At 41.8% G+C, this 27069-nt stretch overlaps 1 protein-coding gene across 3 annotated transcripts in view; it reads right to left on the reverse strand.

The window, feature by feature from the left end:
- Positions 1 to 27069, reverse strand: part of CERS3 (ceramide synthase 3) — a 64639-nt gene that overhangs the window by 11708 nt on the left and 25862 nt on the right. For 2 of the 3 annotated variants that reach the window (XM_084641770.1, XM_084641771.1), the window contains 7 exons: positions 21742 to 21799; positions 20662 to 20712; positions 20076 to 20168; positions 18731 to 18859; positions 17368 to 17474; positions 16243 to 16399; positions 8800 to 8847 (listed from right to left, as the gene is read on the reverse strand). In XM_084641770.1, coding sequence (XP_084497896.1) covers positions 8800 to 8847; positions 16243 to 16399; positions 17368 to 17474; positions 18731 to 18859; positions 20076 to 20168; positions 20662 to 20712; positions 21742 to 21799 — 643 coding nt within the window. The remainder of the gene's footprint in view (positions 1 to 8799; positions 8848 to 16242; positions 16400 to 17367; positions 17475 to 18730; positions 18860 to 20075; positions 20169 to 20661; positions 20713 to 21741; positions 21800 to 27069) is intronic. The other variant, XM_084641772.1, reaches the window with a different exon arrangement.

The raw sequence follows: 27069 nt of genomic DNA on the forward strand, positions 1-27069 counted from the left end.
CTGGTGAGTCATACGGCTCGGACGTGATCAGAATAGAGAAGCCCAAAGAGAAGTTCTGATATATCAAGATGCCAACTCCAGCCTATCTTTGACTTGCCCTTGAAAAGGCATTCACTTCTGTCAGGGATCAGAGGTAAGGCTCATTCAGTGTGGTAGAGGCGACAGGTACAAAGACTGCCCTATACTTGTAAAGATGAGGGTATGTGAGATCGTTTACCCGAGTTGTTACACTGGTAAAAGCCCTAGTGTGGTCACAGTTATACTGATAAAAAGGTGCCTTATACCAATACAGTTATTTCCCTTCCCTCATGGGAATGAGATAAACCAGTATAAGCACTTTTATATTGGTATAACTGCATTGACACTAAAGGGGGTTGTACCACTTTAATTTTAGTATAGTACACTTAAAGTGACAACTTGTGCGTGTATAGACCAAACCTAAGGAAGCACTTCTTTTATTGTCTCTCTGTCTTACTTCTAGACTAGTTACGATCAATCATTCTCAAATGCATAAGGGGCCACCTTTGGCCAGAGAGGATCAGTATTAAGTCTGCTACCGAAAGAAAACTGTCCAGATATCATTTTCAGGTATTTTAAAATGTAACACTAGGAAATAGACACCCACTTCCCCTAAAATAGTTAAGATTGTAAATAATCATTAACAAGCAAAACAAAACTCCAACATTTGGTTTGTCTTTTGCTCTTTATTCAACAGCTAATATAAAGTCATCCCCTTCCCCGGGCACTGTGGGGTCTGAATAACTGTGTTTACTCATGATACACAACAGGCAAGGTCTAGCTACATATGTACACAATGCTCTCTGGCAGGGTTCTGGCCATTTCTGAAATGCAGAAGACAGGAAGGGCTGCCAGAGGGATTTAAAGGGATACTACGCAATCCTCTACACTACACATTTTAAAATAAGAAATTTATAGTTAAGGCTAAACAACAAACATTTGAAAGTTAGGAAAATTTGAACCACAGCCTTAGAAAACTAAACTAGTTACAGGCTGGATACCAGCTGCTGCTCTGATGATGGTTGTACACACATTCTTTAACTATTGATCAGAGATCTAATACTTCAGATTCAGGCCACAGGTTACCTGTTTATACATTTATTGTATTAATATCAGCTATAGACCCTTTGCAGATATGTGGGCTCCCCCTGTACTTCCTCTTGTGGGTGGTTTACCTCTGCTCTGCACTTTATTCTCCATCTTTCAGGCTCTTTTACAGAGACTCCACACACTTGCTTGTTCAACCACCACCCTCATGGGAGTCGGGGTTTATTTAGACAATAACTCAAAAGTAAAACTCCCAAAAATCTGTCAGAAGGCATGGCTCTTACCATGGAGCCTGGGTGAGCAAAAGGTTTCCTCCAGCTACTCCTTTTCCTTTTTTATGAGTGACCCGCCAGGGGGTTTGGCTTGCAGTGGCCCCGCTCACTGTTGACTCTCCCTTGTAAACTTCCCAGAGTCAGCTCCATCGAACAACTGCTTCAGTTCTCTTATAAGGAACCATCTGCTTGCGGTTCCCTCCCAGTGCCAGGATCTCTGGTTAGCTCATTTAGCAAGCCTGCTCCAGGTTCCAAGTCTCCCGCAGTCAGCACCCTCATTCCCTTTGCTCTTTCACACTTTGTACCTGAGATGAGCCAGGGTTACATCATTGTACAACACATATTGTAATTCACACATGCAACAGAAAACACGTATGTTTCTTTAGAAGTTTCCGTTGCATGCATGAATTACAATAGTGTAGTTCTGTATGATCATACAACCCACACCCATCTCAGGCACAGGGAAATCTCAGGTCCATCTTATGAAGACATGTATGATTTGTGGCTCTATAGTTGGTATTTTCAGGATAAATGTAATTTCTCTCACACAGATAATAGGGTTCTCCCACCAAAAAAGGTGTATAAGTGGGGACAAGGAAGCCAATCTGAGGTTGAAGCTTGAATCTTAACTACTATATTTATTTTCTGACTTTATGATGTTTAAGTTTTTTGGAACTACAACCTCTGAATTATCTGACCTTCAAACTTGTGAATTTTTATGCAGAATTTCCATACTTTCTAATGTTTGTCATTTGTTATAACAATAATGTGCTCAATAATGGTGGTTTGATTTAACACATATCTATTTACAACTTTAACTATCTTAAGAACATTTTTTTAATTTCAAAATCTAAATAGGTGTTGACTGGATCCTGACTTTCTAAATTAAGGGCAGTACATTCCACAGCATCTTACAATACAAAGATAAAAAACCGAGAGATAATAAAAAGTCAGTCCCAATAGATAGAGCGTGGTAACTTTCCAACAAATAGTACTATAATGTTGATAAAACTCTAAACTCAACATGTGCAATTCAATCAGTGTAACTCAGCTAACATTATGACTTAATGTGACTAGTCTGCACAGGAATCTAAGCAGCCTATATTTGGATTGAAGCAAACTGATCTACATTTCCAGCACGGACGGTTTTATTGGACAAATTATTTTCCTTTCAGCTTATCATTCTCTAGTCAATGTAGGTAACTATGATTCTCACTGGAATGTGGATCGTCTGACTGTTTCCTTCATTGCTTTCATAGTAAGATGCAGAATCTTTATGCTAATTTTGTTGAGCATCTTGTGGCCACAAAATGCCTTTAGCCGAGTCTTCCCCTTCTATGCCACACTCAACTCCCAATGCTTCCCAAGCAGAGTTTTCAGGGTGTACTCAAACAGGGATTCGAGAGCAAAAAGTTAAAAAATGATTACATTACTTCCCCAAATATTGAAAAGAATAACCTGGTAAAATAAAACAGATTTTAGATGTAACTGTTACAGTAAGTCCCGGATTTTAATTAAAGGAATAAATTCTCTCTTACCAAATATCACTTGTATTACCACTCAGCACAACATATAAGTAACTAGAGCTACAATACATTGATTGTTCAGAAGAAATCAATCATTGTTTTCAGTTAATCAGGTTCTCTGTGGTTTCAATAAAATCTCCTGGTTGTGTTATTGAAATCTACTACCTAAATCTTGTACTCGAGTATACGTGGCTTTACGATAATGTCAAAAGCCCAGGAGGTACTGAGTGAGTCATAATGTCCCACTGCTTATTGAATTATTCCAATTTTAAATCCACAGCTGGCAAAGAAACAAAGAGAAATATAATAAGCATTTTGATGCCATTTTGTAAAGTGAACTTTTTTTTACCCTATGACAAAAACTTGCATTAAGCCAAAGAGTTCGGTGTTGTGAACCTTTATCAGGATATGCACTTTTATTCCTTATTATGAATGCCTGATTAGCTACAAAACAGCTTATCAGGCACTTTGACTTTCTTTACTTAGTGAGGTATAGTATTGCATTTAGGTTGAGTACCTGAAACAGCACATTGATTATGAGCATTCTTATATAATCCCTATAATGATAATAACTATTCAAAGCCTGCAAAATATCTAACCAATTGAATGACAAATGCCTCCCTCTTACACAATACATTTCTTTCTGGTTTTCCTAATACGGGAGCATGTCATTCAACCCTGGGAGACAGAAGTAATTAAAGAATCCCTGCATGTCCACAAAATATGATCTTAGAGAAAATAGCTACCTTAGTTATCACTTACATCAGGTACAAACTTGGCCACATTACCCCAGTTGGCCTCATCTTTACCACTGTATGATGAAAATACAGCACACTGAGACCACAAGTCTCAACATGTAATGTTTTAACTTGACAGGAGATGGAGACCATCACATGGATCAAGATAGAGCACAACATACTCAGAGCAGTGATCTTAGCAGCTGCACCTCTGTATTAATGATAATGATAACCATCGAGCACACTATAGAACTCTGGGGATCCCACTGGGCCTGTGGACTCCACTTAGAGCTCTTCCGGTTGCTTACATGTTACTTACATGACTGCAATGAATGGCTTGCCACATTAGGCAGCAGATGGGACCCAACCTGTTTGTGCCTAAATTAAAGCTGTATATGTTTCAGCATGGCTCTGGCTTTACACTAAATTACTCCAGGACAAAAAATAACCCACTCAAAAAACCAAAAAGAGTACTGTGGAGAGGACTTTACCTGAACGGTCTATCTACTTTAAATAGGAGAGAGAGAAATTTCCTTTTGTTTAAATTAAATACAACTAGTGTTCTCCAAGGCTTTTTTTTTTAATTCAGTTTAACAGAGCATAGCCCCACTGGGAGTTCATATGGAAATATGAGAAATAGGTTCCTAACTATCTGCTGTGAACTGGAAACACATTTCAAAAATCCCCCAATCCCTTCAGATTTCCTTTGAATTATAAACTGAAGGATCTAAAAGCTGGCTAGAGTTTAAGGTTTGTTGTGATGGTGGTGGTGTCTGTTTGTTTTCTAATTTAATGTTTTAAAAATATATGTAACCAGCAAATAGAGCATTTCATAAATACTCTCCTGGGAAATTAAAACACAGAAGTTAACCAATTACTCACAAAAAGAGCAGCAATAAAAGCTGTCAGCTAGTGCCAAGGCATGAGGAATACTGAGAGCAGAAAGGCAATTACTGAATTGATGTTTGATCCACATCTACCCCTTCTCTGAGCTGGCAATTTTCACGAACAGAGAAATTTTAGATCAGGGATTTACCAAAAAGGAGTTATTTCATGACAGACAGACAGACAGACATAATTGTTGGGCCAGATCCTCAGCTAGTGAAAACTGGCATAGCCCCATTGACTTCATAGAATCATAGAATATCAGGGTTGGAAGGGACCCCAGAAGGTCATCTAGTCCAACCCCCTGCTCAAAGCAGGACCAATTCCCAGTTAAATCATCCCAGCCAGGGCTTTGTCAAGCCTGACCTTAAAAACCTCTAAGGAAGGAGATTCTACCACCTCCCTAGGTAACTCATTCCAGTGTTTCACCACCCTCTTAGTGAAAAAGTTTTTCCTAATATCCAATCTAAACCTCCCCCACTTCACTAGAGCTGGGTTAATTTATGGCCAAGGATCAACAAAGCAAACTTCTACTGAATTGGCTAGGGTAGGAGGCCTTACATTTGGTAGACTGCAAGAAGCTACAGATTCGATTTTTTATTCTTGAGGGCACTAAGTGGCTGCAGTTCCTACTGAAGTCAAACTCAGTACCTTTGAAAACACTGGGTCAAATAGGGGGGTTTGCTGCACTATGGAGCCTGCATGACTCCATATATGACACAGCTGGTAAAGCAGGGGCACTGAGGGAATTCACACCCATCTTTCTGGACTGAGTCCGGAAGATTCGTCACTGCACAGACCTCCTCTTGCAACATTTGCATATGGCATGATAAAACATGGAGGGTTACTTCACCCTTAGGCATGTGCCCCATCATCCATCTGCCCAGCTACTCTGGTCAACTGCTTGAACATTCATCCCTAAACCACTCTGCTTTAGTTCACCCACCTATAAAATGGGTATAATGATACCTAACTCAGATGTGCATTCTGAAGTTTGACAGATGTTCATAGAGTGCTTTGAGCTACTCTGATGAAAGGTGCTATAGAAGAGCAAATTATTAACAGAGCTGGTCAAAATTTGAAATTCCAGTGAAAAATGGTTCACTATTTTGAAATTTATTTTTTTAAAACCATCTCTAATTATTAAGTACTTCCTACATGTTTTCTGAAGTTAACTAGTACCTGAAATGTGTGAACTCCTAACACACAAGTAATAGCAGGTCAAAAAACTTACCCTCTTCCTGGATTTTATTCCTGGAAGGAATTCAAAGTGGAACACCTCAAAATCCAGTCCAAATCTTTTCTCCAGGCACAGCTGCTCCCAGTGGTCCTCCATTTAGAGCCTAAATCTTATGCTGTTACATTCAGGCTCTTATGCTGCATCCATCACTGTGGTATCTAAGAACCTTCCAGATAGGCATTAAGTGACATGACTAGCATCTCTGAGGTGCTCTCCTTCTAGAGAGCTACTCCCACTACTCCTGAAAGCAGGTGGGGGGAAAACTGCTCAAAGAGCCAGTAGAACCCAGTTCATTTTCCAGCTGGTTCAACACCTGCTAACAAGGTGGGACTTTCAGGTAAACATTGCCAGACTGCTGCAAGAGTGAAGGTCTTCCAAGGCCCTCCCTCCCATAGCTACTCTTACTACATAGATCCACAAGTAGGCAACCAAGAAGCCTGTACAAGACTGAAGGCTGCACTATAAACTGAAGGGCTATACTTCCCTCTGGAGATTTGTACAAGGGTGAGAGGAAGATGCCTAACTCAGAGGGAATGCAGGCAGGCAAACAAGGGGGAGGTTAAATCCATTGGCGATGGGATTGTGATGTTAAGTCCTTGACAGAAGAATGATAAGAATATTACCAATGTGTATCATGGTGACAAGCAGTGATCCTGAACAAACTAGTCAGAACTGTCCTTACAATGTTTCTGTGAAAACAAACTCTGAAGAAGACACTCTCCTACCGTCAAGTCATGTTTCTTGGAAATTTTCTGACCAATGGACTTTGTTCAAAATCTTGACTGACAGGTGGAGGACTCAATTAGTAGGTGGAGCTCTTATTCCTCCAAATGTCATTGGAGGGCCTCTGCAGGTTAGCTCCTGCACACTTTTCACTTGACATAACACTTAATAATAACAATAGCAGGTTAACATTCCTAACAGCAGTGCTATGAGCAAAGAGCCCAGTGCAGGGAAAAAAGAGAATCCCGAAGAATAACTGCCAGCTACAACAACCCTTGGTGCAGGGAACTTCCCAGAAATTGATTAACTGGTAGGAAAAAATCTCCCTTTCTGCTTGTGCCTTGCATCAGTCTAAAAAAAATGAATACTTAAAAAAAGAAACCTCAATGGTTTTCCAATGATTCAATTCTGCAGAACATTTTATAAAAGAGCATTCTTCTCACAGCCACACCTCCTCCTCCGACCACTGCTCGGCTTTCAAAATACATCATCCTATGGACTTCCAGAGAAGGCTCCATAGCCTACAGACAGCAAGAAATAATTTTTGCTGGAAACAAGAGCAGCTCAAGGGGAATAACAAAGGAGTTCAAAAAAAGACAAAGGCCTCCTTAGAACTAGATTGAGGCTGCAGGGAAGAAAAGACAGGATAGTATTGAGCCTTGAACTTAGAAATTGCCTGGATGCACCTGGACATCAGTGGATAGGACCTATCTACCAACCCCTCAAGCAGACAGGCCTATCAGCATGCCACAGCTAGCCCATTGCCATGCCACATTGTAAGATCTCCAGAGATTTGGCTAGGGAAGATTTTGCCCTTTGCTGTTGACAGAACACCATCAACAGAAGCTGCAATGGGAAACAGGCCAAATAGTCCAGGAGACTGATGAATGTTGTGAGGAATCTTTTGTGGCAAGGCTGGAAAAGACAGTGAACAAAGACAGGCACCACACCAGTCTGGAGTTACCGCTTCCCATTCTTGTCAAGGTGAGGCAATCCCTACCTCAGAGGAGAGGGTCCTGGCAGAGATGAGGCAAATGGTAAAAAGCTTTCTTGTCTTGCGATGAGGCTCCTGGCAGCCTCTGAAACACTGTCCTCTGAAACCTTTACCATGGCCTGAATTTCCTAGATGGGTGTCTCAAGCTGGATCTATCACAGAAGGTGGTCTCCTTGGCTGATCCCACAGGGAGATGCACACCATAGAGATGGCGGATGGAGGGACACAAAGTTCCACACTTGCCTGATTTGTTTCCCCAAATTTTCTGCCTGAGGATCTCGGACTTGTTCGAAACCCTCAATACCCAAACAGGAATCACATGCTTCACCCACTTTTAAAGTCGAGCAGTGGCAGACACTTCTCTTTTCATTCTTTCTTTTCTTCGTACGTATTGTGGTCAGAGGCCTATATTAGCAGGAGACTTATGTCTGGAATTAGCTTTCACCTTTCTCCACCTCACAGGAGGAGGAATAATTACAGGCAGGGTTCTTTTTTGCCCTCTGCTGCCCAGGCTAGCTGAACTGACCCAGACGCCTAATCAGACATGCTGGCCTGGCATCACGCGTTTTCCTTTTGCCTCCCTGGTGCAAGCATAGCCACTTACACAGAAGTCACTTGGATGCGGGTGGGGAGAGGGAGGCGCTTACTAAAAAAGGATCTCCTGCCACTCCAGGAATGCCCAGTGCATCAGCTTGATTGTTTTCTTCCAAGACAAGGTTGGAATCTTTATTTCACGCTTAGAGTTCACTGTCTAGGTGCGACATGACTGGTACTCTGAGCAAATGAAACTGGCGGGTCAAAAGGGGCCACAGGTGGTAGAAATCATCTTAGTAATCTCTTGAGCCTCTATGAAGCCGCGACCCATCGTGAGCCTGCACGGGCAGAAAGGAGATGGAGCCAGCCTGCTGAAGTTGTCCCGTTAGCAGCCTCTCAGTAGGAAACTCCTCCACCTTTGGAATGGTCTGTCTCCCTGCCAGTCAAAGGTGGGAACTGAAGCCCATAGCCAAGACCAGCACAGGGGTTGAACAGAAATAGAGTATTAGTATCTCAGAATCATAATGTACAGTCTTGTGCATTTTTAAAAGGTGAGGTGGAGAGCTCCCTCCACTGGAAGGGAGGGGAGAAAAAGAGGGGGTTTGGAGGAGTGAGGTTTTGTAGGGGTTTCAGAAAAATCAATGAGCTATCCCAATTGGATCATTATCTGAAACCCAGAACAGATGAGCTGACACACCAGTTGGGAAAGGGTCAGTATAGAAAGATCTGGCTTAACAAAGAGATACAGACAGATTTCAAAAGACACCAGACAAATTTGGACCATTTCTTGAGGAAGCATTCAGAGTAAATGCATGCAACTTACTTTTTTTCCATCAGTTTTAGCCCAAGCAGGTGTAGGCGTCCCAAACACCTGAAAAGCATAATCTCAGCTATAGCTAGAGCATAATTGACAATAACCCAAGTCCAAGATATGATACAGGAAAACAACTGTTGCAATCAGTATGTTAAAGGCAGCTTTGGAAACAGCTATCGCTAACATTAGAAATACGGTTTGTTTTTTTCCTTTGCTACAGAAGGTTTGTATTAAACTTCTCTTTGACAGCTGCTCCACTCAAAAACCCATTAAAATGACAAGGTAATGCAGTTGTTAATGCAGAAGGAACTATTCTGAGCATCTAGCATGACCTCTTACATTACACAAGCTTTAGAATTTCACCAAATGGTTCCCAAATCCAGCCCAATACATTATGGCTGACTTAGAGCATATCTTTTAGAAAGACATCCAGGCTTTCTTGAGAGACTTTCAAATGATGGAAAATCTGCCACAACCCTAGGTAAATTATTCCAGAGGTTACTTACCCTCATTTAAAAGAAAAATCATGCTTCATTTCTAGTCTGAATTTCTCTCGCTTCATCTTCGAGCCTTGGGATCTTTTTATGTCTTTGTCGGCTAGATAAAGAGCTCTCAACTATCCGAAATTTTCTCCCTATGTAAGTGCTTATAGATTCTGGTGATGGGGATTCAAACACCTTTCGAATGATGCAGTTTGTGGAGCATTGTGTTACGGATCCATGACAAGGATTATGTGCTCTAAGGGGGCATGGGGACAGTGCAGACCTGGGTATTGGATGGTGCAGAGCATCCTATCTTACTCATTAGCAATAAGCTTTCTCCCAGAGAAACACAACATGCAACCATCATGGTTATTGTCTAAGACAGGTGTATGAACTAGTAAAAGACCATCATCCATAGCCATGGCAAACACCACTTGGGCCTGCAATCAGTCTTATTATTTACATTTTCCTCCCCTTTTCCCCTGCAGGTGAATTTGGCAATCCTGTAAGTGAAACCTGTGACCAGGCCTTGGGTCTTAACTAGACTGCTTGTTGTAACAGAATGGGAAACACTGCAGATGAGAGAAAGGCACAAACAGGAACTCATTTCCCTTTACTAGGGAATATGAGCCTCTCTCTGACCTGACTGGCTAGCTCCTTATCTTCAGACTATAAAGAACACCTTGGCCCCAAAGGAAAGGGGTCCAATTTAGAGTTGACTGTTACATGATGGAAAGCTCCCAGAAAAAACTGTAGCTGACTTACACCCAAACACGGGGTAATTTGAAAATCTATAAGAAAGATCTAACTGTTAATTACCAGCACACCAACCTCCCCATGCCCATCTTCAGATACCATACCAAAAAATTTCCTAAAGAAAATCAAACTGTGCTAATCTAATTCAGGGTCAGGGATGCAATCCCATGCTTAGGGTGGCCATAAAACTCTGACTGCCAGAAGCTGGGAAGGGAAGACAGGGGTAGAGAACTCTCCAAAATTGCCCTGTTCTATACACTGCCCCTGAAGCTCTGGTGCTGGCCACTGTCAGAAACAGGATACTGGGCTGGATGGACCATTGGTCTGACCCAGTATAGCTGTTCTTATATTTAGTCTGATTTGTGCTTGTGCTTAATCTTCATCCAAGAGAACTCTACCCTGGGATTTTGTCTGAGTAAGGAATGAGTAAAAACTGAGTAAGGATGTGATCTAGGATGCTTACATCTGAAATGGCAGAGGCAAAAACCACTGGTTCATCAGAAATACCTAGGGGATTTTGCAAATATGAAAGTAGTATTATTTAAGGAAACTGGCATGTTTTAAAGGATGACTTTTGTATGTGAGAAACAACAGTTATTTTCTGCTCTATGTGTAGGGGAAAGTAACTTCTGGTAATGGTGACCATCATGAACCCTAACTAGGAGTGAGCTCTTTGCTTAGCTGGAAAGCAATATATTAAAAATTAAGAAAGCTACAAGAGTCTCAAAAATAATTTCTGATCACACTGAGGATCTGACCCAATGCCCATTGAAAGACCACCCATTACCTTCTGTCTTTGATGAGCCTTGTATCAAGCCCTTAGCCAGCTGACTCACCTGGAGTGCCCTCCCATTGTCTCCCAACAACGCATATTTTCAGGATTTAAAGCACTATTGTCTTAAGACCTCAACTCAGTCTATTACGGTTTCAACATATACTTTACATCTTCATCTGCCACCATGCAACCCAGGTCGCTAAAATTTGGCCTGGCTGCCCTTCTGTTATGACAGAGCAGCAGCCAGGCCAAATCTGCTGTTGTAGGCCTACGAGTAGGGCAGCACACTGAAATTTTGTGTACGGTGGCAGATCATCTTGAGTGGCCTCTACATTCACTCTCTTTCTGATGTTGGGAACAACATGTTTAATCTCCACGGCATTTTCCTGGTATGATATTCTAAATCAGTGCATATGTACATGCTTCTCTATATGCTTTCTTCTTCTTCTTCTTCTCCTCCTCAGTTTTCCTAAAATATTCTCATATATGGTGACATGATGACTAGACATGTTTCAGAGGTGTTTGAAACCTGATGCAAGTGGATAAAATTTAACCATGTAATTGGGCAATATTACAGAAACACACTAGCAACAAAAGCCACTGGACAGGAAGATGGCTGCCAGCAGTTCCGTACTGCAATTCCCTCACCTAAACAGAAAAGAAGTGACCCTGCAAAAAAAAAAAAAAAAAAAAAGTTTCCAACAAAAGTCACCCAAGAGAAATGGTGGTGTGTCTGACCTTGCAGGGCTTTACTTGCTTGAGTAGTTCTTCCGTCCACAAGTAGTGCATGGAAGCCGTGTGAGCAAGGGAGCAGGTCTAAGGTATTTTATTCAAAGCGTTTGATATGGTATCCCACGGTATTCTTGCCAGCAAGTTAAAACAGTATGGATTGGATGAATGGACTATGAGGTGGATAGAAAGCTGGCTAGATCGTCTGGCTCAAGGGGCAGTGATCAACGGCTCGATGTCTAGTTGGCAGCCGGTAGTGCCCCAGGGGTCGGTCATAGGGCTGGCTTTGTGCAACATGTTCATTAATGATCTGGATGATGGGATGGATTGCACCCTCAGCAAGTTCATGGATAACACTAAGCCAGGGGGAGAGGCAGATACACTGGAGGGTAGGGATACAGTCCAGAGTGACCTAGACAAATTGGAGGATTGACCCAAAAGAAATCTGATGAGGTTCAACAAGGACAAGTGCAGAGTCCTGCACTTAGGACGGAAGAATCCCATGCACTGCTACAGGCTGGGGACTGACTGGCTAAGCAGCAGTTCTGCAAAAAAAAAAGGACCTGGGGATTACAGTGGACAAGAAGCTGAATATGAGTCAACAGTGTGCCCTTGTTGTCAAGAAGACTAATGGCATATTGGGCTGCACGTTTTTATTAGTAGGAGCGTTGCCAGCAGACTGAGGGAAGTGATTATTCCCCCCTATTTGTCAATGGTGAGGCCACATCTGGAGTATTGCATCCAGTTTTGGGCCCCACACTACAGAAAGGATGTGGACAAATTAGAGAGAGAGTCCAGCGGACGGCAACGAAAATGATTAGGGGTTTGGGGCAGATGACTTATGAGGAGAGGCTGAGGGAACTGGGCTTATTTAGTCTGCAGAAGAGAAGAGTGAGGGGGGATGTGGTAGCAGCCTTCAACTACCTGAAGGGGGTTTCCAAAGAGGATGGAGCTGGGCTGTTCTCAGTGGTGGCAGATGACAGAACAAGGAGTAATGGTCTCAAGTTGCAGTGGAGGAGGTATAGGTTGGATATCAGGAAAAACTATTTCACTAGGAGGGTGGTGAAGCACTGGAATGAGATTCCTAGGGAAGTGGTGGAATCTCCATACTTAAAGGTTTCTAAGGCCCGGCTTGACAAAGCCCTGGCCAGGATGATTTAATTGGGGTTGGTCCTGCTTTGAACAGGGGGTTGAACTAGATGATCTCCTGAGGTCTCTTCCAACCCTAATCTTCTATGATACTATGAAATATTTTTGTGTTTCACAAAAGTTTTCATAAAGTTTGCCTGAGAAATGCAATTGTTCTGTTCCTTTAAGTTCTTGCCCATATGGATATAGAGAGATTATGTATGCACCAGATTCTCTGCTTTGATCTGACCAGGGCAAAGTAGCTCAACACACCAGCCATCAGAGGATCCTCCCTACCCGAGGTTCCTTAGGTGGTGCAGTGGTTCCCTACACTAATCACTTGGCTACCAGCACAGAGGTTATGGCCGGGGAAAAGGGAGTAGGAACAGGGTCTCCTTACCATTCCAACCCAGAGGAAGGTTTTTTTCAGCAGTTAGGAGGCTAACCTGGGACTCAGGAGACCTGGTTTCAGTTCCCTGCTCTGCCACAGACTTCCTGTGTGACCTTGGGCAAGTCGCTTAGCTGCTCTGTCCCTTAGTTTGCCATTTGCAAAGTTAGGATAATAGCACGGCCCTAGCTCAGAGTGGTGTTGTGAGGATAACTCCATTAAAGATCATGAAGTGGCTCACATACTCCGGTAATGGGAGTCATAAGGACCTAAGAAAGGTAGGTAGATTCCTAGCTCCTGGAACAGAGCCTTGGAGCGGTTGACAGTGGAGCGGCTATAATTTTCCTTGGGGATCCAGCCCACACAGAACTGGTCAGGTCACAGGGGATGCAAAGGTGATTTAGAAACATTTTGTGCTTCAGGTATGCTGAGTCCCCACCAGAGGATCTGGCCTCATGCAGCTGATCATCTTCAACAGCTTCTTCTCCGTTCAAAAGTGACCTAGTTTTCCCATTCTAAGCAGATTGCTGTTGCTTTAAAACAATGTCAAAAATGGCCTGTTTTCTGAACGAATTCCCTTCATTTTGGGCAGAGAAACTAAAACCTTTGCTAACGCAAGGGTGACGGTTTACTGGTACTCCACTAAAATAGCAACAGTTATTGGCACAGCATATGTGAATAATAAATGTGTCATAAAAAAAAAAGTATTAGCCCCTTCTATATCCTTCACGATGCTGCCTTGCAAGCAGCATTCTTTTAAAAGTTGGCTTTGCATCTTTGGAGGCCCAAGCTGATTTCACAGCCAAGTTTGCCACTGCTGTGGAAAACAGGCTCCACATGCAAGCCAGCTGAAGTCATCTGGGCTGGAGAGGACTAGCGCTGCGGCTGCTGCCACTGTAAAAGTGCTGTTGGACACAGACTTTTCACAGGGCTGTGTAAAGAACAAAAAATCCACAGCGGGGCTGCCAGCTTGACACCTTTCTATCGCTCAAGATGGCTAATCCCGGGCAGTGGTTACTTACAATAAACCACGTCTGTCCCTCACAGAGACATAAGCAGTTAAGTAAATGGGGAGCTCTTTTATTCCGTAAAGAGTCTTACACCACCCTCATCGCTGTAGTCCATGAGCACATTCCAGCAGTGCCCTGCCATGGCACTGGCCAACAGGGAAGCGGGAGCTGTGCCAAAAAGCTACCCAAAAAGCTACCGGGAGAGCAGATTTTAATAGCAAATTGAAAGCAAATTGCGCTTTGCACCCTCTTCCCCCTTTACTTCCACTCCCCTGTGGGAGGAACACACAACATTCAGTGCCGTACTGTGGGAGACTCACTTCCTGCGCCATGACCTCTCGTATTATATAAGCCAGAATTATATAGACTTTTCATTTGCACTCAGTATTCCGTTCCGGGCATCTGCATTTTCCTGATTTACAAGGAATTTGTTTTCTGCATCTTTCTTAATTAACATCTGTGCCTGAGCAAAGTTCTTGACTAGGTCTTTCCAGGGTGTAATTCGTGGCATATTTACACATTTCTATTCTAAGTAAAATAATTAAAAAAAAATAGAATGGAATATTTCTATTCTCCTAAGATGTTCCACAGCGTTAACTGTTTGAGATAACTGAGTTTGTTGGCCCTTTTTAAATTACATAATCTGGAGCCTCAGAAAAACTCACTAGTTTTGATAGAGTGTGGCACAGGTGTAATTAGCAGAATGTTAAACATTTCTTCTGAGATCCTTTTTTTAAATGCTGCTTTTGTCCCTACCTAGGCTACAGTGAAAAGATTGCACAGTTCCCTACAACAGCTACACCATTAGGCATTCAAATGGTACATGACATGGCTCCTCACAAAATGGTCTCTCCTGCCAGTTTCACACAGGAACCCTCCATTCACAGTGGAGCTAGTTTATAGCCTTAAATGGTGCACTAGTCTTCTGTTGGTGTGCTGCTGACGGGATTTCACTTAGCGTGAACTCTGTAATGAAACTCAAAATAGAAGGAAACTTCCCAAGTGTTTCAATGCACTACACAATTCTAGTTAAAGCGAGCCTCAGTTTAGAATAAAATATCTCGGGGGGAGCAGGGAAAGGAGAGAATGACATTGCTACAAGAGAGTCCACTGTATTTTGTTTTAGAAATGTGCAATGCAACCAACTGCACCACAGCATTCAATCCTTATCTTGACACTCATTCTATGGCTCTAGGCTGAAGTGCATTAACAGCAAAATATACTTTATCCATTTATATGTCTACATCTCATGGAACAATATTTAAAACTGCAAATGAACAGAGCCAGGGGAAAATAACTTAGGAAATGGCAAACTGTTTTATCTTCATAAGCAATTACACTCTAAGGGCTTTGACTGGTGTAAATTGGCGTAGCATTATGGGCTTCAATGGAGCTATACCAATTTACACCAGTTTAAGGTCTGGAAGTTAATACTGATCTGGATATAGAGGGCAGCCTTTACTAAGGATTGTCTCTAGTAAGTCATATTGTGTCTTAAATCAACCAGTTTAGCCATTTAATTTCCAGTAGACGTTTGTTCAACTTTTGGTCAAGCATACTTCCACTAGGCAAATTAGTCTTGTTGGTCTCTTGGGTATTGCAAAGACAAGTTTTACTGTCTCATGATATAAGGCAGTATCTGGGTTTTTTTCCTAATATCCAAGATTATAATGGGTAAGGATAGCAGATGCAGGGACTGGAGCTCAGAGTTAGACACTCATGTAGAACTTTGGTTGCAAGTTGTCTTATTTATCTTGATATGGCATTGAAAGATTTGATTCCTCTCCTTTCCTCTCATTCTTTAGAAGGTTGACCTGCTCATTTTCATAAGACAAGTAATAATTTCTTACACTAGGTTCCACATTTTCAAAAAAGCTCTGCTTTGAGGCCAGATTTTCAAGAAGGCTCAGCTCCCATGTAAGCATCAAATAAGGGGCCAGATTTCCAAAAGGGCTCAGAGCATGAGGAACTGAGTCCATATAAAAATCTGGTCACAGGTGTCACCATCGGAGCTGCTGGATGCTGTGCAACTTTTGAAAAATCTTTCCCTTATTTTGGTGCCTCATTGAAAATCTGGTCCTAATGGGTGAAGGAAAAAGTAAGAATCTTTGTGTAAATCTATCAAAGATACAATTCAGCGTTTGAGGTTTCCCACATCTTTCGGCAGAAGCCTGAGTTACTTACCTTTAGGAACAGGAATTTATTCAAAATCTTGAGAACATAGTAGCCCCAGTAAAGATGGAGCCCTTGCAGAATTAGAAGCTGCCCATTGAAGATGAAATACGCTATGACGATTGTTGAGGAATAATAGGAAGGCAGATATAATGTGCCATGTAAAATCCTGAAAAGTAAAGGCAATTGTTACAAAACAAGGAACACAACATGCATGCCTGAGATATTTAGATTTTTTTAAATTTTAAATTGATTAGCTTCATCACCTTGCTATGTACTCAAAATATTTAAAAGTGCAAAGTCTAAACATTCAATAATAAATCTTGGCTCTACTGAGATGTGCAGTATGCTATTAAAATGGTCTTCCGAAACCAAGCATTTTGAGAGTTGCATATAAATGGTTTAAATATGGTTAAAAAATTCCATTATCGCCAAACAGGAAAGTGTATGTAGGATATGTACATTGCTATTCAAAAGATTTTCTTCATCATTTTCAATGCTAATTCCCCCCAGTCTCTAGGCCCAATCCTGAAATCCTTATTCCAGTGAAATTCTGAAGGAATTTAGGATTTGACTCTTTGTTAATTAATTCATGAGCCTCATCTTCAATTTCATAGCTAGGTTGTTTCTTTTTGTTTTATACTCTTCAGTTGCTTCATTTACTGTTTCCAAACTCAGGAGTGAGGACATAAGACTCCATAAAGCAAAATGACTGGAGATCACTTGTGCAGTTAATTTAAAAAAAAAAAAACAAAAACCCACACCAATAAAAACCAGGAAGACAAAACATAGGGGCATTTTGGAAATGCAGAAAGTGACAGAGAATTAAGAAAGGGTTGGGCAATCAACATGCATAATATAACCAGCTGGTGTCCCTGAAAAATGCTACATAAAATCCATTGTAGTAAACTCAAGCTACGCTGCACATCTTAAGAATTTTAATGAGCCAAGATTAGGTACTATCCCCCTTGTATTTATCATTTAATGGTTGCTAATCTGACCTCTGAAAAATAACAACAGATCTTCTCCTGAAGCCACAACACATCCAGTTCCTTTTCCTTTTCATCCAAACCTTAACCAACCTCCTTCTGAAAAGAAAATGAAACAGGAATTGTGACTGAACCAAATGTTACTTACCAAAAAGGGAAAAGGATAATCCGTGTGATGAAGAACACGACAGAGAAGATGACGAAGAGAGTATTGCAGGTTTTTTCCCAACGAGCGTAATTAAACATTTTGGCTGACTGAAATTGAATAAAAACCAACCAAACATGTTCAGAGACATTTATTAGCCTCAGAAATAGCTCCTATTTAAGTTCCTATAATTAAGAATTTAGATTAAAGAGAATTCCCATCCACTTTGGCAAAAATAGCAACCATTTTAATGTTACTTGATAAAATAATAACAAAACATATTCCATGTTGATATTGTTCCTTTCATCTCAAAAGGAAAGGACTCTATGTGAAAGGCCTTACAACAACTCTCTGACTAGAACATTAGGTTAGTTGCAAGACCTTCCATTCCCCAGGTTTGCAACAGATTTAAAGGGGCTGCAGTCACACAGGAGAGGGGAGACTTAGGCCCTGCTACACACACAGGAATAGCTCTGATTCAGCCATCAGTGGCAAGCAATCAGCATAGCTGCACCAGAGCTGACCCCTTACATGTAGATAAGGGCATGTTGGTTTGTCTCCCTCAGTGCTTGATCCACAGAGGATATGAGTCTGTTCCAGCTTGGCTCTTTAATTCAAACTCTAGAGGCTCATGCTTTTAGTTCTGAAAGTCCCTGGTTCAGCCCCCAGTGTATTGGCCAAGCCTGCGTCTGTCACAATGAGGTTTTTACCGATTGAGTTAACTGAGAATTGTCTCATTCCTAAAGCCGCAGCAAACCCGTGTCTACACTTAGAGGGTCATCACCAGTGCAGCTACCCCAATTACTGGCCCCAACTGACCGAATCTGGGCTGTTTCCAAGTGTGGACAAAGGTTGATGGGCCATTCTCTGCTCTCAGTAACACTGGTGTAAATCTAGAGTAACTCCACTGACGTAAGCACCACTTTGTGCTGGCCCTGCTGCAGAGGGGCAAGTTTCATCTTGTGGAACTCAACAGGAGTGCCACACTCAGAGACTGTTAAGGATCAGGCCACAAATAAGAAGTTAAGCGAGTCTGGATAATGTTTCAGATGCTAATCCAGACCAAACCTCTTAAGATTTGCCCATCGCTTGGCCAATTTTGTCTAATTTTAACTGCAAAAGAAGATCAATCAAGGTGCACAGCTGAAATTCTAGCCCTAATTTCACACTATAGGACTTCTCTTCCTGTCTGTTTTCAACTGCCCAAAGTTATTCAATGACAAGAGGTCAGACTTGGTGATCGAATGGTCCCCTTGGCCTTACAAATCTATAAAAACATTTCTTAATGGGGACGGAAGGGGGAAAGAGGGGAAAAAACCTGCCACTGAACAAAACCTGAGTGATAAAAATTGAATGTGAGGTTTACCTCAAGCCAGAAGTCTGCAGTGTCATGTACAATCATCACTAAGGTCCCAATACGAACGTAATTGCTGCACCAAGAACAGGCCATCAAAACAATGGCTGCCAAATGGTGAACGACATGGGCCATAAAGTCCTACGAATAAAATAAAACCCAAAAATTTAAAGAAAACAATATTACTTTCTAAAACGGACATTTAACAAATGTAGTGACACAGCAGGCACTGGTGGGATATCAAACTGGAGGTTGCAACGGAAGCAGAGAGGGCGTGCAATGCACCGGCTTTGTATGCACAAGCTCTAGAGTGATGCTGTCCTCTCGTCAGTAGTTCTCAGCCTTTTTGGGCTCAGGACCCATTTGTAAATGTTTATAAGCCTGGGGTGGAGGCCCAGTGGGTTTAGTCAGATCCTGCCCACTGGAGGGGTTGGGTCCTGCCTCGCAGTCATCCCACAGTGGCATCTCCCGCAGCTCCTGTGCTGTGGGGCTGGCTGGGCGTGGCTCTCCAATCTGGGCATCGCAACCCCTGGAGTTGCAGCATCACTCAGGTTTGGCCCTGCTGTCCTGACTGGACCAAATTTGTGCGAGTGGAGTTATGACCTGGCTCATGGGGTTACAGTGTCTCTCACTCAAATTTGGTCTACCTGGACTCCTGTTGTCATGATGTCTGGGCTAAACCTGATTGGTGTTGGGACCCCAGAGGCTGCAGTGTCTGGAGCGGGGCTGGCTCGGCTCGCCTCCCTGCGGGACAGGAGCTGCTGTGTGACTCTTTGAAACTTTCTGGCAACCCAATTTTGGGTTCCGACCCATGGGTTGAGAAACCCTGCTCTAGTGGCTCACCCCATGGAGAGGCTATATGACCTGCTACTGTTACCAGGTATGGGAATTCTCCTTCAGCTCAGGTGGTAAAAGCCTGTGGTTTGGGAGTGGAAGGATCAAGCTTTTAGTCCCAACCTCCCCATTTGTTGGATTTGATAGAACTGTGATGTTGTTTTATTGCAGGGGCAAGGGATACCTTTTAGTACACCCACAATTATTACAGGGGTCAGATACTCCTGGTCCTTCTCCCTGCCTCATACCCACACATAGAAAATATTACAGAGGTGAGGTTTACTCCTGGCTACACAGACCGATTACTTTGGGGTAAGATATCACTCACCCCTTCCCCCACCACTTGTTGTTGAGGGGGCAAGGGATGGCTGGGGTCATCCTGGTCATATATTCATCAAATAGCTACTGACTCGAAGGTTCAAGCAGTGATTATTTCAGAACCTGCCACAGTGTTTTCTTAACAGAAGAGTAACACTCATAAGAGAATCAAAGACTTTGCTTGCAAATAATTGTAAATACTTGCCTTCCTTTTGATGTCAGTACCAAGGGTAAACAACAGAGACCAATAGAAACTAATCTCCGCCATGTAATACCAATATTGGGATGATAGCAAGGACTGTAAGGAAGAAAATATTCATTTTTTCACTAGTCATTTCAATGCATTGCAACAAATGAGTACAAAATACCATGGACTTATTTACCCTTCTTTTGCTCTTCTACTTAATCTGAGTTTGAAAACTGAAATAATGTTCTGAGGTTTATTAAGGAGCAAAACATTCTGAGAGCCAAATCTTTCAGGCTTTGTTCCGGCAAAACTCCCAGTTTCTTCAGCTCCTCCAGATTCTAGCATGCCTTCTCTGTCAGTGACCTGCTCTATATGCAGAGTGCATCTGCATTTATTTGCAAACCAGTGAAAATAAATCAAGTCCATCATTATTATTTACAAATTAAAATTTTAACATATTCACATATCTGATAACTGAAACTGAAGTAGTTTATTTATATTAAAAGCCCATGCATCTATCTAAACTGTGAAAGGGCTATTTCCTCCACTGGGGAAAACCACAAAAATACTGTGTTGATCAATGCAACAATTCTGAAGAGCTCACCTGAAATGGATAGCCAACCCACACTTGCCATATATCATAAAACCAAGGTTTCTGGGGAAGACAGAACCATGCAAAGAATGAGCAGTTAGTCAATCTTAGCTCAGAAGCATTTAAAAAGTGACTCTAGGATGAAGCAGGATTATCAATTATATTCTCATACTACATTTTCTCTATCAACTGTACCCTAACGCAATCACGTGTCCCAGGTTTAATAGGCCAGTCCCCGTTCTTCATATGACGTCCCAAATGTCTTGGGAGATTTTGGGGGCACCTGAAATGTTTCACCTTTCCATTTTATAAAAGAAATCCTATGTCTTGAATGATAAGTACAGTTTGTTCAACAGCATTGCTTCAGCTATTAGAATTTGTATGGTCTTTATCAGGCACAAACTTTCCATCAGAACAAGCACTCAGCAAGATGAACAGTGCTTGGAGTGAAGAAAAATGCCAAATGAGCACCTAAACTATCAAAGCTGTTCTTTTGCTCAAAATGAATGTTAATGACATCTGTTCAGTGTTTTATGATAAACTCATTCAGAACATTAGCTTACAGGGAAAAATCTTCTACTCCAACAACAAGAACACACATATTGATGTTGGGTATTGACAACAGCAACCCCAGTAAACGTTTAAAAAAAAAAAGTGTTCTTTTGTTTTTTGTCTGAATGTGACTCTAAAATATTTAGAACAAAAGTCTCCTGGTATTTGATTTTGAAAATATGGCCACGTTACATGAAATCTGTGAGGCACATTGTAAAACCATCACCCACCCATCTATTAAATAACACAACACTGCCTGACAATAATGATTTCTGCAATTCTTCCTTAAAATGCTGGTTAGACGTAAAATTACATTTTATTGAGAAAGAAAAATAGTAAGTTTAAATGTAAATAAAATCTGGGTGAAAAGAGTAGGCTGTAATTTAGATTATAATACTTTATAAAACAGCATTATGGTTTGAATCCAAAGCCCACTGAAGTCAACTGGAAATCTTCCACTGACTGCAAAGGTCTTGGGAATATGCCCTTATTTTGTTAAAAGTGTGATAAAAATTGAAAATCTCCCCCAAATTAACTTACATCATATAGAAATATAAATCCAGCAATGGATGATGTGAGATAAAATGAAAATCGCCAGCTGCAAAACAAAAACAAAAAAAGGAAAATCAGAACCATTATTGCTCCTTCATAGACATTATGCAGAAGTGGAATTGTGGCAGCCAGTCAGTGTGGCAGGAGACTGCACAATTACTGAGACATACAATGTACAGCTTTATCCTCTCCCTGGCTGTGTCCACCAATCACCATATGATTATCTCTCAATCACCATGATGCAATTATTTCTCTTTTGGATTGGCTAAGAGTTATTATTAACCAGGTGTAGGGATTTACATAACCACATTATGGCTAAGGAATGTGCACATTTCTCTGTTATGATTGTCTAAAGTAACCCCTCTCTTCTGATGGCCTTTACAGAATGTCTTTCACACTGGAAAAATATTGATACAATGAACATCCATAGCAAATGGCAATTCGATTTCAAGTGACATATATGTATGTATGTTATAGGTGAGGCTGGTAGCACCATCTTATGTTAAGTTTGCCCGACACTTCCCATTGCATAGTCTCTCTCTCTATTACTGTCAGATAGTCACATCTGAATAAGAACTTTTTCCTGTCATGGGGCGACTGGCCCCTTTAAGGGGAATCAGGGCCCAGTCTTCCTGGAGCTGCCTTCTGAACACCCAACTAAGGGGTAACTGACTGCCCCGGGTAGCTACTTAAAGGTTAGTTAGTAAACGAACATCTGGACCTAGTATAAAGGTTATTTCGGGTTAGTGATGGTAGGTACTCTCATGGAGAAGGTGCTCCTAGAGAGAAGTCTCCCACAGAGGAAATGTTTGTTCCCAGGGACAGGAAGCCGGTCAGGGGAGCTCACTGGGGAAAGGACCTACAAGGTACGCTCCCAGAGAGAGGAGATCGTTAAGGGAGAGCTACAATTAGCAGGCCACCAGAAAGGCCTGGTCCCAGTAAAGGGACCTCTAAACAGTGGCAGGAAGGCCAGCCTGTCAGGAACCACAGGCTGTCCCTGAGAAAAGCAATGGTTGGCAGGTCTCCATAGACCTCTGGCTCTGGGGAAAGATTCTTCTCAGGTAGTGGCAAGAGACCAGACTTCAGGAAAGGAACCCGAGTCAAGAGAACCCAGCTGGTAAAGGACCTGGACAGAGGCAAGCAATGGACTCAGGTGTGACAAAAAGTAAGACTGACTCTGTCTCCCAGCTAAAACACTGGGGATAAAAGTTTTACTTACACTTTGTGTTGGCCTTTTCTGTTAATAAATGAGACCCTCCAAAGGGGGCAGTCTTTAGTACCTGAAGGTCTGACTAGACTTCTTTATACCCCAGGTGAGGGGAAATCAAGGTAAAGGTCAGCCAGGGCACCATTTCTGGGGTGTGTTAGGCTATAGATATTCAGGCCTGTCTGTAAAGGCCTATACTCTAAGAATTTAGGTGTATTCTTATCACTTGGCTAATTATAGAGGTATAAAAGAAAGAATCAAAATCACTGTCTGCCGGTGTAAGGGCCTTCTCTTACTGCGACAGTCTGAGGCCCTGTTCTTAGGCTAAGGCCTTTGGCTAAGCAGCAGAGGCAGCCATAAGCTGGGAAGCGAACGGTCACATCCTCACATTCCAAACTAGTCACATTGAAATAAGGTGCTATTGGGCTGTTAGGCACTATCAGGACAGGATTGTATCCCTATCACCTCCAGAGAAAGGGAAGTGCCTAGAAAATGTAAAAGGAAACTTAGTTTGATAGCATGCTGTCTGGCAAGAACTCACTTATCAATAGCTGGGATGTGAAATCCTCACTTCTGTATTGTCTTGTCATTATAGTTCCCACTTTGCTATTGTTTGTCTGTATAATCTCTGTCTGGTTCTGTGATTGTTCCTGTCTGCTGTATAATTAATTTTGCTGGGTGTAAACTAATTAAGGTGGTGGGATATAATTGGTTACATAATCATGTTACAATATGTTAGGATTGGTTAGTTAAATTTCAGGAAAATGATTGGTTAAGGTATAGCTAAGCAGAACTCAAGTTTTACTATATAATTGGTAGTCAATGAGGAAGTGGGTGGGTGTGGGTGGGAGGGTGAGGGTGAGGGAAATGGGAGCAGGGAATGGGGGTAAGAAAATTGGAATCATGTTTTGCTAAAGGGGGAAATGGGAGTAAGGAAGTTGGAATCATGTTTGGCTAAGGGTAGGAATGGGAACAGGGACACAGGTGTAAGGCTCTGTGGTGTCAGAGCTGGGAAGGAGGATACTAAGGAAGGAAACTGGAATCACGCTTGCTGGAAGTTCACCCCAATAAACATTGAATTGTTTGCACCTTTGGAGTTCGGGTATTGTTGCTCTCTGTTCATGCGAGAAGGACCAGGGAAGTAAGTGGGTGAGGGAATAAGCCCGCTAACAGGGTGGCCTGCCCTATAACACCTTCACAATCCTATTTCTCCTAAGGGCCCAAGAACCACCTTTTGCAAGGTGGTGAGCACCATTAACTACTACTAAAAATCTACGGGGCACTGAGGGCACCACTTACCAACTTGTTTTAGTTCGGAATCAAACAACCTTCTATTGGTCTCATAACAGAAAAGGTAGAAAACAGCAAAGCTGTAGCAGACTGAGCAAGTTTATATCTCATTGCCTGATCTTGGTTGACCCTTGGGCCAGGGTAGCTAGCATTTCGCTGATCCTGATATTTGGGTTTGGGCGGCAGCCATGTGGCACTTGGTGTTTGTTAAACAGCTTTTATCCAAACCAGGCAAAACATGAACTGAAATCTCCAAACAAAGCTTACAAGTGAACTGAAACCATATTGTTCCTTACAGATCTCATAAAGAGATGTTGTAAATTCTAGCCAGCCCAGCACTGTAGTAATAGCTCCGGAGTCTGAGTAACGGTAACGGTCCTGAATTTGGGAAGGGCGAAGGATTGGGTGGGAGGAGAGGGGGGCATTCCATGCCTATTTCTTAAGATGATGGAAATGCAATACATTACGCTAATTTCCTTTTCTGCAGGGATTGGTCTGACTCAACCCCCAGCTTATCTCAAAGCAACTATTGCTGGCCAAGGAGGGCTCCAACCAACATGAAAATGTTGCTTGATTTCACGTGTCAAGAGTGGGAGTAGAGACAGACATGAGACCCAAATCTGGTGAGAACGTTTTCTTAATTAACAGTGTTTCATAATGCTGTTAAGAAACAGAGCTGCAGAATGACCAAGCAGATTTGACATGCTGCAGAAGATGAGACAAGATAGAGCCCTGATAAGGAAGCTGCCTACACTAGAACTAATCCATAGACTGATACAGAGAAGATGACTTTATATTCATGTAAATCAGCACCTGAGACAAGATGAGAGAGCTGTAACCTAGGAGAGCATGTATGAACAAAGGCAGCCACACCTTGTCTTGCACTGCCCTGGCTCAAAGCCAGTGTCACAGGTGGAGCCAATGAGCAGATCAACGTCTTACCCAGCATATGCGGTTTGCAGGGGTTCATGCAGTTCCCCCCCCACCCCCCAGTTTTCAGCCCATTGCAGGCCTGATGATGTAAGGTGCTGATACCGAATTCTGTGAAGCAAGTGCTTAACTTTAAGTATGTGAATAGTCCTGTTGAATTCAACGGGCCTATTCCTGTGCTTAAAGTTAAGCATGTGTTTAAATGCTTTCCTGGATCAGGGCCAGAGCGTTCAGCATCTTGCGGGATTGAGCTCTTAGACTCTAATCCTGCAAAGATTTATGCATGTGAGCAATCCCATTGACTTCCGTGGGAAAGCCCATGTGTAAGTCTTTGCAGGACTGGGGCCTCAGTTTACACTCAACTGTGTTTTGCTGTGAATTTGTAATTTGAACATATCCCAGAACCCAAAACAAAACTCACTCACAGGTTCTAATGAAAGACAATGGGATTTATACTCCTATATCACTTAGACTTATCTATACTAGTAAAGTTTTGCCAGCATAATTATTCATTTTGCCAAAATTGTTATTTCAGTAAAAGCCCTGATATGGATGCAGTTATATAGACATAAAGGTGCCCAATAAAGGCACAGATTATTTTGGTTCCTCCAAACCAGTAGAAACTATACTGCTATGAGCACTTTACACTAGTATATGTGCATCCACACTAGGAGTTTTGGTCACTTTAATTATGCTAGTAAAAGTGTAGACAAGACCTTAGCTGCTTTTGAAAATCTCTCTTAAATACTTTGTCTGTCTTGGCATTATGTGCACACAGGTTTTGTTGTTGATGAACATTTTTGTCATTCAAAATGATTTATTAATGTCTGATTTATGTGAACATATTTCAGTTTATGTTCACAAACTGTTCTCCATGAGTAACCAGTATTCATGCTGTGTCACTGGTCACTTAAGTCACATGCTGCTGTTTCTGCTCCCTGATAGGACCCTAAAACGGCTTTCAAGATAGCAGCACAAATACATATTTGAACAAGGACTAACAAGACATTCTCTTTCAGCCCACACTTTTTGCAAACAAAAGTTTGTTCCTATTCTCTGCAAGATTCCATTGACAGCAAGTGCTGTAGCTGCATCTTATGAACAAATATCAAGCACAATGAAGAATAAAAGAGAAGACTTCAGTGAGATGCCAGGACAAATTCTAAGCTGCTTCAAGAAAGAAGAGTAACTGCTGAAGTAAAATATCAGCTCATCAAACTGGAGACAGATGAACAGAGGACACCCATTTGCTTGCAAACCTAAAGAAACCCTGATAAGAAAGAGAAAACTTCATTTTTTTTTAATTATTATTTTTTCGTGTTCTGGTACATACTATTTGCTAAACATTTCAGTAAAGATTCAATAATAAAAATATTATCTATTAAGTGAACTGATATTAAATGGCACTGCATGCATGTGAAAACACATGCATATACATATTAAATAGCACATTGGTAAGATTTATCTAAGTGAGAGGAGTCCAGAATTTAGTGTTGTCACAACCATACAAGTTTTCATCCCATCCACTGTGAAACATAGGACCTACAGAATTGGGAATTTTTTTACAAAAATAAATCACTACTGAAATGTAACAAAGATGCAATATTCTACCATATCATTATTTTTAAGATTCAAAAGTCTCCCTAAATCCTCCCTGGAAACCCACTCCATTTAGTGGAACATGGGAGGCAGGATTTGGACTTTACATAGCACTCATTATAATGTTAATCCTTATGATGGTTCTTTCATTAACTGCCATGACAGCAAAAATAATTGGGCTATTCCAAACAATATGGGCTAGCGAATCCCTGGCACCAGGCAAATGAAAAGGACCATGGTGATTTTATCTGCTCTACCAATTTCCTGCAGTGGGGTCTTGGCTAAGTCCC

Source organism: Lepidochelys olivacea (assembly GCF_965140295.1).
Source record: "Lepidochelys olivacea isolate rLepOli2 genome assembly, chromosome: 10".
Classification (NCBI taxonomy): Eukaryota; Metazoa; Chordata; order Testudines; family Cheloniidae; genus Lepidochelys; species Lepidochelys olivacea.